This window comes from Castanea sativa, chromosome 12, assembly GCF_040712315.1.
Source record: "Castanea sativa cultivar Marrone di Chiusa Pesio chromosome 12, ASM4071231v1".
NCBI lineage: Eukaryota > Viridiplantae > Streptophyta > Magnoliopsida > Fagales > Fagaceae > Castanea > Castanea sativa.
In genome coordinates this window covers 5,489,136-5,500,131 of record NC_134024.1, presented here as the reverse complement: position 1 = coordinate 5,500,131, position 10,996 = coordinate 5,489,136, and the positions used below count along the sequence as shown (strand labels likewise).

Here is a 10,996-nt window from a genome sequence, read left to right as displayed (position 1 = left end):
AGGAGCAAGTAGTGGCTATGCAGTAATATATGTTCCTAGTAACTTCTTAATTGTAAAGAAATAAAACTCATACATCTACCATCCATGGCTCTGATACCATAACATACGCAAGAGAGAGCACAACAGTAATACGGAAGCATAAACAATGAAAAAATAGATGACAAAGAAGAAATAGCAAAATAGATATATTCAAAATAAGTTAAAACGGAATATGGAATATGAAAATAGAAACTAGTAAAATCTTACTTGAATAAAAACTTTTGTCTTTGATAAAACTTGAAAACAAACTTCTGTCTTTGATACAAGCTTTGAAAATAAAACTGTTTGAAGAGTTATAAGATTACAAAGTAAAATCTGTCTTAGAAGCTGAAAGGTTACAAGATTCTGTCTGAAAGGAAGGGTTACAGGATTATAAGAGAGGAAGGATTACAAAAGTCTTTCTAAGGGAGAAAGGGTTATCTTCTTATTGGGAATTGGAACCTTAAACTTGAGAACTAGAACCTTAGAGAATTTGGACCTCAATTTTTGAACATGTCTTCTATCTTCAGAGTCTGTCCATTTATAGATGAAATGAACCATGGTAAGTCTTCAAAAGTAACCTGAGTTAGTAAAGTTAACTCAAGTTATTCTGTTGGTGGAAGAATATTACTATTGATGAGCAGTAGTTTGTCTGAAAATCTATCAGGTTTCTTTTCATGCATGCTAGTGAGGAGTAGTGACTTATGAACATCTGTTTGTATTTTTTGGACTGTCTTGGATCTGTTTGGAAGCTATTCATGTGTGCTGGTGAATAGTGATTTGTTGTAGGTGAATAGTGATATGTTGTAGTTGTCTGTCCGGGAGAGCATGTCTGTCTGTCTATCAATCTGTATTCACGTAGTTATCATAATCTAGCAGATCAGAGTTATCTTCATACTGCTCATGCTCATGGAGTACTCCATAATTGCCACATAGAACACAGTATGAAATAGGAAGATAGGTCGGGGCACGATTCTTTGTCATTATTCAAGGATCCTTATCAATCTTTCTTTTTCCAATAAGCCTCCTTGCTGAAGGTCTTGGTCCATATACGGCTATCCTACTGGTGTAGCCATATAAGTGGAAGTCACTATCTAATTCTTTATGTACTTCATAAATCTTGTTGTTCATAAAACTAGACCATTCTTGAGCCAGAGTATATGGATCTTCAAGTGATAAATAAGTTTCTCCTGTATACCAGTTGTAGTCAGGGCTACTACCAAAATCACTGATGAGAACCAGAATGTGTGCTAGCCAAGCTTCCATATAGTAGCTAGTGTCCCAAGCTGGGAGAGTACTCTAGATAATAAGTTTCATATAATTAAGTCCTCCAATTTGTGCGGCTACTTCTTGGATGACTTTAGGAAATAAACTAAACTGAGTTCCAAAAGTTAGGATTAGTTTGCTGATGAACCCTACTTCTAGCATTTTAGATAGCCATGAAGGATCAAAAATTACTAGATCCTCTGTCTCAGTGTTGATAATTAATCCTAGATAGGGATTGTATCTGTCAAAAGTTCCTTCATAAACTCTTTACTTTTCTCCAAAGCTTTCATACCATGTGACTTTATGGGATAGCCATATGTCATCTGTCATGTCTTTTGTTCTGATAAATGCTGTAGAAACAAAAACTTTGAAAAGATGCATCCATCTGTCATAAGAACTGGTTATGGCTGTATGAGTTAGTATATTTTGTTGGATCTCAAGAGATAAAGTTCTGATGGGAAGTCTCATTTTTTGTTGAATCTTAGGGTGAAACTTTGAAAAGCTTGTTCCCATAAGATGGCTTTTTAGAGACTGTGATTTTGTCTTTGTGGAGCTTGTATCTCCATCCTCCTTTCCAGGGAGTTGACAACCAAGTGCTTCAATAAATGCACTGGTGCTAACAAGATGTAATAAATGCACTGGTGGCTTAAGGGTCTTTTGGAATAAGGGTTTCTGTCTTAGGGTGAAGGCTACTTGTAAATTATCAAGAAGTAATTTAATATGAAGAGGAAGGTCTGTAAATTCTTCGTCATGAAAAATGAGATCAGTACGAAGCACTTCTTACAAAATTTCACTTTTTCCACCACATGAATAAATTGGCTTTGCTAGCAACGTATCCTGAAGGGATATTGTCTCTATCGAGAGGCCTTCATGCTTCCGAAATCTTCACTGAAGCCTTTGGATTTCTTTGGGTTGCACCACTGGTGCCTTGCAGTTTCCTTTCATGTCTACCTGGGAGGGTCTTTTATTCATAGTAGTCTGCAATTGGGTTTTAGGAAAAGGATTATGTCTTGAAATATTATTTTGAAAATAAATATTTTCTTGCAAAGCTTTTTTCAAATTCATTTTTAAAACTCTTTTGCCCATATCTTTTTGTGAAATTTCTTTAAAATTTTTTATAAGAAAATCATTTTTAAATTTTAAAGTATATATAATAGAACAAACTTCTTTCTCAACACCTTTGTGCTCTCTCTGAGTAGTGGCATAAGAGTAGTCATGATGAAGTTTGTCAATGCCAGAGTGACTGGAATTCAGAAACTTTACAAAGTCTGCCATAATCCTATCCGTTTTGTATGCCTTACTATATGTCTCATTCTGCGAGAATATGTGAAATAGAGTTTCTCCATAAAGTCTTTCATCAATAACTATAATAGTCTGGGAAAAATTGTCAAGGACTTATGATTTACTTTATCTGTTAAGAAATAAAATTTTTCTTTGTTCAAGAAATTACCACAATTAATGTTTTATTTAATGATTAGTAAAGGAGAATCTATCAAGACTTCTTTTTTTAAAACATATGTTATATGAGTATTTGAGGATGCTATAAAGGGTGTAAGTATGTCATTTATTATAATTTTATTTGGTACTTCTGTCACACTGTCAGTCCATTCATATTGACTAAAAGAAATTGTAAGCATAGTTCCAACTTTTATATCTTTTCCACTAAATTCTTTTTCACAAGGTGTTTGGACTATATCTCGGTGCTTATGCAAAAAAGTAATAGGAGAATAAGAACAAATCTCTATCTCATTATCTGTCAATTGGTCATCAAGTGATTTTTTTGTCAAATGTCCTTTTGTTCTACAGATTCTTTCTTTATCTTTTAAGATAGTGACTTTATTAAGGGAACGAATTTCTTTTAGGATTAGGGGTGAGGTGAATCTAAAAACTAGTATATTAATTTTAATTCCTTCATTTGTCATCAAAAGAGGGTAAAGTGAAGCCATAAAGGGATTGCTTAAAATAACTTCAGAAAAAAGGTCTTTAAAAATAGTTTCAAAACATGTGTGATCATTAGGTAATTTATAATTAAGTATTTGAGTTAATCTTTCAAATGATCTTTCATAATACTTTAAAGGTATTAATCTTTCTTGTATACAATTTATGTTATTAGCACCTAAGTATGTCAAAGAAAACTCTTTATTAATTATTAAAATAATTTATGTACCCCTTTTTTGAAAAAGATGAAACAGATTTTGATTCTAACAATGATATAGATGATTATAACTATAATAATAGCACAAATAATTGGAGTACATTAACAGGAGATAAAATCAACCGACAGACTGATAGACACAATAATAGTTTGTTAGACATGATTAATAAAAAAATAAAATCTTTAGAAACTATTGAAAGATCCACTTTATATACTAAAGTAGAAAGAAAAAATGATAGTTTTTTGGACCTACTTGAAAGAATGAAAACTTTAAATTCCAAAAGAGAATTTGAACCTCATCATAGATCACCTTTAGCAAAAATCACGACAGATAATTGACATAGTGAAAGGAATAGTGTAATAGAAAACTAGTATATGAATAATAGTAGAAAAGATGATAGAGAACTAAAAGCAACTAAAAGACCTATAGCTATAGCATATAAAAACAACAAGAAATACTTTGATGAAAGAAAAGACTATAGTCACGCAGTGCAAAAGAAGGCAGAAATGATAGAAGTAGAGAAAGAAAGAAGTTCTATAGAAATAATGCAAGAAGAAGATGTCATGGAAAGAACAACATGTATAGAAGCTAAAGGAAAGAATCCTAGTGCTATAGAAACAAAACAAAAGAAGAAGCTAGACATAATTGATGAAGACAGATAAAAAGGAATGTTAAAGAAAGGAATAGTAATAGAAATGATAGAAAGAATGGAAAGACAAGGCAATAGTACTCTTAACTGCCCTGGAGAGAGCACAACAGTAATATGGAAGCATAAACAATGATAAAATAAATGATAAAGAAGAAAATAGCAAAATAGATATATTGAAAATAAGTTAAAACGGAATATAAAATATGAAAACAGAAACTAGTAAAATCTTACTTGAATAAAAACTTCTATCTTTGATAAAACTTGAAAACAAACTTCTAACTTTGATACAAGCTTTGAAAATAAAACTGTCTGAAGAGTTACAAGATTACAAAGTAAAATCTGTCTTAGAAACTGAAAGGTTACAAGATTCTGTCCGAAGGGAAGGGTTACAGGATTACAAGAAAGGAAGGATTACAAGAGTCTTTCTAAGGGAGAGAGGGCTATCTTCTTTCTGGAGTTGGCCTAAAACTTGGACCTCTATTTTGAACTTGAGAATTGGAACCTAGAACTTGAACCTCAATTTTTGAACCTGTCTTCTGTCTTTGAAGTCTGTCCTTTTACAGATGAAATGGACAATAGTAAGTCTTCAAAAGTAACCTGAGTTAGTTAACTCAAGTTAATCTGTCGGTGGAAATTTGTAGAATACTATAAAGTAGCTTCTGATAAATTTGTCTAAGAATCTGTCACAGTACTATTCACGCGTGCAGGTGAATAGTGTCTTGTCAGGAATGTCTGTCTAATTTTCTTGGATCTGTCTAGATTGTCTATCTGGGGCTATTCATGCATGCTAGTAAATAGTAATCTGCCATAATTATCTTTGAAGGGTCTGTCTGAGCGAGCTGTCATTCTGTTTTGTCTGTCATATGTCAAAGGGATCCTAAGAAGTAGCTGTTTTCTGTCTGAGATGGAGGCAAGCTGGCACTGAACTTGACTTTTTTCTAGAAGGAAATTAGAACTTTCTGTCTGGGAGGAAGAGGTCTTCTTCTGTAATTCTTGGCAAATATGATCAAAATTAAACTTATTCCACCATTTTAGTTTAAATTTCCTGGTAAGCACGGGGAAAGGATACTTGGGATGTCTTTCTATCTTGTATTCCGGTATTCCCATCTAATGATTCATGGGAGATCTGAAAACCTGTAAAAGAACTGCAAAAGATGCGGGAAATTCTTAAGATGTGGTATGTCTAGTTCTTTCTTGAAAGTCTCATAGGCTTTTAAGAGATCAGGAGGGAGAATCATCGCTTCAGGACCATAGGAATTCCACCAGTCAATGAACCATCTTGGTATCATTATGTCTTTCTTTCTATACATATCAAAACGGAAAAACCAAGTATGTCTGTAAATATTATTTTGGAGTAAAAGGAACCTATCCCAGGCTTCTATATAATCACAATAATTATAAAACTGAGGGTCAAAGGGTTGGGAGGGTGTGAGGATCTGTTTTATGACTACTTTAGAGTAGCCAATTTTGTTTGGGTCTTGAGAGCAAGGCATATGTGTTACCAAAAATGAGCTTGTATCAACTAAAATAAACTCATAAGATTTCTGGGTCTTTAAAGTTTCTGTCTTAGGGTGTTCCCATCTTGGGGGTATGAGCTGTCTGATTAGGGAGAAGGTATCTGTTATGTGTTGATATTCTGGTTCTATCCATAGAATAAAATTCAAGGAATCTTTTGGTAGTTCAATATTGTGGTCTTCTTTTGGGGTAGTTCAATATTATTTTGAAAGTAAATATTTTCTTGCAAAGCTTTTTTCAAATTTATTTTTAAAACTCTTTTGCCAATATCTTTCTATGACCCATTGTCCTTAACAGAGACCATGTTTTCCTGGGTTTCATCATCAAAAGCAAGATTATTTTGACTGCTAGGATTGTAACGAAAGCACTCATCTGGGTTATAAGGCATCAAATCCCTGGACTCGGAGATATTGGGAGCGGACTCATTTGCGCCAGATTGGTGATGCACCCCCCAATGACCACTGTTTAAGTCATTGGTGGAAGGGTAAGAGATGCAAGAAGAACCTAAACCTGCTTGCATATGTGAGTGTAATGGGGATAACATGTTCCAACCTAGTGGCTGTGGTGTGACAGGGAACATATTCAAGCCTGCCTCCACCTGCAAATCAGCCTGATGTTAGAAACATTAACGAATAAGATGGGTACTTAACTAGATAATTACCCTTGGAAGAAAGATGTTATTGTTTTATGCTTGAATTTAGTTCCTTTCTCACCTCATCAGATGCTATTTCTGCCACTTCTTTTTTTGAAACATAAGTGTAATAACCATTGAACTCAATAGGTGGTATAGTGCTAGATGTTATTCCATCAGAACTTTCTGCAGGACAACATCTGGGATAATTGTCTGCTTCACTGCCTAATTCTGGATACACTGAAGCTGGTACTAGCATAGACTGTGCTGAAACATCAGGAGTGATGAGGGGTAAACTTGATGGAGAGTCATATGGAGGCGTGAAACAGAACTTATTCAAATTTTCCTCCACATTGAAATCAACCTGATGGAAGAAATATGAGTGCACAAGATAAGTACTTAATTAATTTACTATACTCTCAATTAACCATAGATAGTGTCTAATGCTGAAACTAAGTCCTATCACCTCAGAGTTGAAGTTGTCATTTTTAAATTGAACGAGTGCTGTAGCATCAAACATCATTTTGTCAGCATTAAAATCAAATGCGGATGGAGAGAACATATTCAAATATTTCTCCACATTGCAATCATCCTGATATAAGAAACATGAGTGCACAAGATAAGTACTTGATTAATTTAATTTACTATACTTCTCAATTTGGGGAAAAAAAAAAAGGGAGAAGAAGTGTCTAATGCTGAAACTAGGTCCTATCACCTCAGAAGATGTCATTTCTGCGTTCTGTTTTTCTGCAACATAAGCATCATGGTAGTTGTAGTTGTCATTTTTAAATTGAACAGGTTCTGTAGCATCAGACATCATTTCGTCCACATTAAAACCATCCTGATAGAAAAACATTAGTGCACAAGATAAGTACTTGATTAATTTAATTTACTATACTTCTCAATTCGCAAAAAAGAAGAAGTGTCTAATGCTGAAACTAGGTCCTATCACCTCAGAAGATGTCATTTCTGCCTCCTGTTTTTCTGGAACATAAGCATTATGGTAGTTGTAGTTGTCAGTTTTACATTGAACAGGTGCTGTAGCATCAGATAACATGTCATCGGAAATATTAACATAATAAGATTGATCACTTGTTTCAGCTTGCACTTCCAATGCTGGAGATACAGGAGCCAGCGATGACTTAGACTTTGTTTCTTCAATGCAAAATGTTCTACCATGTGAAACAGCAGGTCCACCTTTGGTACTCTTTTCTCGATTATCGGATAAACGAATAAGGACCAAGTCCTTCTGCATAATGTTAAGCACCCAAGTGAATCAAACATCTTTGCCTAATATATACTACAAATTGAATTACCACAAAAATGCAAATAACAGTATGTAAATATGTATCAGAAATGTTATAACTAACAACAATGAAATTGAGGAGGTTGTCCTACAAAGCCATTTGATGTATAATAGTTATCAGTTTAAGGAAGCACCATTAGTAAAGCAAACTCACCATGAAGGCATCTACATAAATTTTGTTTTGAGTCAAGGGAGAAAATAATTTAAAATTTTCTTCATTGATTTTAGAATTTTACAGTGATTAAAAAAGTTGTAATCTGAGGCTGGTGGAAGCTCTTTCACACGAACAATTAAAAAAATATCTATATACAATAACAAATTTAAATGGTTCGGTCAACTCCATGCCCACAGGCCACATCCCCAAGCAACAACGCCAATCAATATCAGCAATATGGATTAGAAACACATTCAACCAAACCTCACAAATTGATTAGCACACTTTCACAAGCATCAAACACAAACACAAATGTCACAAACTCCAATTACACTCAATACAAACTCTTAATTCCAACTAACAAACTCATAGACTAGATACTCACAATCTCAAAACCTTAATACACCCAATGTTGCTCTTACATTAACAAAACAAACAAATTTTCAAATCATAGATGTATCTTTCAACTCAAAAGAAACCACCAAACTAGTTTTCAAAAAAAAAGAGAAAAAAACCCACTCTATGTTCTGCTAAGAGCCTCCTCTCCTCAATGAGGGTAACTCTTGAGCTAAAACCACCAATCCCTAGCAACACTGTCTATATATAAGATTTCAGTATCTATCCCTTGATTGATGAAGAAATATCAAATTACTTATTAAATAAAAAATGGATTTTCGTTACACCGAGAAAATTCAAACCTAGTCAAAATAGGAATTTGAGAAAATGGTTAACAAGAATAATGAATTACACTAATTCCTAAGTAAAAGGAGACAAATCCCACATTAGTACAAAGAGAAGGCAGGAGACATGATAGTCCAATATATAGAGTAGTAATGTAACTTTTGGGTTGTGTGGGAAAATTATTGAATACTTCGGAAATACCATAAATGCGTACTCTCCCCTCTCACATAAATTGTGGGTCCCACCATAAATTTAATTAGTGAGACCCACAGTTATGTGAAAGAGGAGAGTACGCATTTATAATATTCCGGGAGTATCCAATAATTCTAAAGAGAAGTAACAAGATGCAATAATCCTATAAATAGAGCAGTGATATTACTTGTGTTGTGTGTGAGAATCATAACATAATGCTTTGCCAGTGCATTAATGGTGAGAACACCTTTACTGTATTAAGGATTTGGGTTGTTTATGTTTATGGTTGTGGTTGTAATTCATATTATTAATATAGATTTCGGTTGGCATTGTCTACCAAATAAATTTATAAATTATAGATATCGTATGGTACTTGCTATTTTATTATCTCGTGTGTTGTTCACCACAAATTTGAATTAAAAGAATCATCCAAAACAAATAAAAGATAAAAACAAAAAACCAAAATTGATGCAGATTGTTTGGTAATGCATTATCGCACTTTTTTAAAGTACAATTTAAACTTTAATTTTTTCTAGGTATAGGTTTTCAAAAGCTCCATTTTCAAAAAGCTGAAAAATGAGCTGTACCAGCATTTAGTCATCTTTCTTTTAGCCAATCACGCAAAGTATGCATTTAGTCTTTAATGTTAAAGATGCCTTTGATACTTTGTTAAAAAAATTGCAGATGAGTGCAGAAGTGAAAGCATAAAAGAGAACACAAGAATTATGTGGTTCAGCCACCACAGAGGAAACCCTTAATGGCTCAGAAAACTGACTCAGGGTTTAGACGAATTGGCCCTTAGATTTATTACAATCAGCAGAAGTTTGGCAAGTTATCAAAGTTACACAAGTATCTTCATATTCTGAAGGTATAATAGAATTATATAAGCCAACAGCCTAACCTTTTCAAGCAAGGATAACTCAATTTATTCACCAATTAAATATATCAAGAGACCATTATTCAGCAAGAATGTTAACCCTCACTAAAAATTAACAAAATAATTTAACAGCTTCCACAATCCTTGCTAATTGAATCAATCCTCTTTTAATAAAGGTAAAACTGATTTTGGAGGCAAAACAATCTTTAATCAACAGAAAAAATAAAAGAAAAATTCACTTGAGCAATCAAGAAAATATCTCAGGCCAACCTGACCGGGGTGTTTTGCATCAAACTCCTTGGTTGTTTGGTACTCATGAATTACATACTTAGTCCCTTCTCCATTAGGGGAGCGCCCTAAATGGTAGACCAATGTCTTTTTCATTCCAATTACTTTCCCTCCAGACATGATTTTCCGATCAGTACCGGTTGGTTTCCAGTACCCTTTCTCGGTTGACCTGTTCTTCGAATTCCCTTTCTTATGCCTCGGGCTCTGTTTAGTGAAGTAGTACCACACCTTGTCCTTTGTAGGTATCCTAGCAAAACCTACAATCCAAGCAACCAGACTAAGCACAAAATTTTGACACCCAAAAAATGAAAAAAATCAAATGAGCACCTATTTAATATGGGCATATTATGCAAATATTATGTTACTGGTGGTAAGTAAACTAGTAACAAAATTTAAGTTAGAAGTCACATAATTAAGAAGATTCAACAATTTTTTTTTACAAGGAGTGATTCAGAATTTTGTAATCAAAGTGCACAAAATGGGAAAACAATAGTACTACCAAATTCAACATAATAAATTAAAAACTAAGAATGAAGTTACAAATTCCAGGTCTAAAATGAGAAAATCAAATGGTCATATCATATTGAGTAAGTGCTAAATCACTCTCTAAATTCGATCAACTACTCTTTTTTTTTTTTTGGTAAGGTAATGTTTTAAAGAAGAAAATCAACTATACCAGAGCAGAGGAACATACACCCAAGAAATCATCAGTCTTTATACAAAAGAAACTGCTAACTAAATACAACATGAAACCAGACAACACCAAGACCAGAAAACAACACACACACACACTCACACACACAAAGGTTAGAACCTAGGAATTGAAATATAGATTCAAGTAGCAGACATGATCTATGTAACTATTTCTTTGATCAAATTAATGTAACAAACTTGTCCAGCAAAAATATATAACAAGCAACAATCTGTAACAATTAACAAACTAATAATAGAAGAAAAAAAAAAGTTCCTACCTTTAACAACAAAAGCAATAAATTTTCCAAGAATATGAAGGTGGGTGTGTGATATTAAGAATTAAGAAAATTACTTGGCAAATCACATGGCTCATATTTACAAATATCAATTACGGGTAGACGCCTAGTATTTTTATTATCATTCCCAGTTTTCTTCAGCTTCAGGTAGTCATTAATGAGCTCATCGTCTGTGGGACTAAATCTGTACCCAGGTAGTGAATGCAAATCTGGGTCATCCATAATTCACAACTCTCTCTCTCTCTCAAGCTTTTACTGAGAAACTAGCTAAGAA

The 10,996-nt window shown here is 33.6% G+C and overlaps 1 protein-coding gene across 1 annotated transcript; it reads right to left on the bottom strand.

Moving 5' to 3' along the window:
* Positions 1-4,320: 4,320 nt before the first annotated feature.
* On the bottom strand, positions 4,321-10,996 carry LOC142619677 (uncharacterized). The gene is made up of 7 exons (XM_075792884.1): positions 10,779-10,996; positions 9,716-9,990; positions 7,188-7,484; positions 6,951-7,076; positions 6,702-6,827; positions 6,318-6,599; positions 4,321-6,202 (listed from the first exon to the last, which is right to left on the bottom strand). The coding sequence occupies exons 1-7, from the start codon at positions 10,942-10,944 to the stop codon at positions 5,879-5,881; spliced, it is 1,596 nt and encodes a 531-aa protein (XP_075648999.1). The 5' UTR covers positions 10,945-10,996; the 3' UTR covers positions 4,321-5,878.

Bases quoted from the DNA above. Each gene is read 5' to 3' on its own strand.
- LOC142619677 (XM_075792884.1), bottom strand. From the start codon at position 10,944: ATGGATGACCCAGATTTGCATTCACTACCTGGGTACAGATTTAGTCCC. The intron at 6,828-6,950 runs GTGATAGGACCT...TTCTTATATCAG, and splicing joins CAGAAATGACATCTTCTGAG to GATGATTGCAATGTGGAGAA. The intron at 6,600-6,701 runs GTGATAGGACTT...TTCTTCCATCAG, and splicing joins ATGACAACTTCAACTCTGAG to GTTGATTTCAATGTGGAGGA.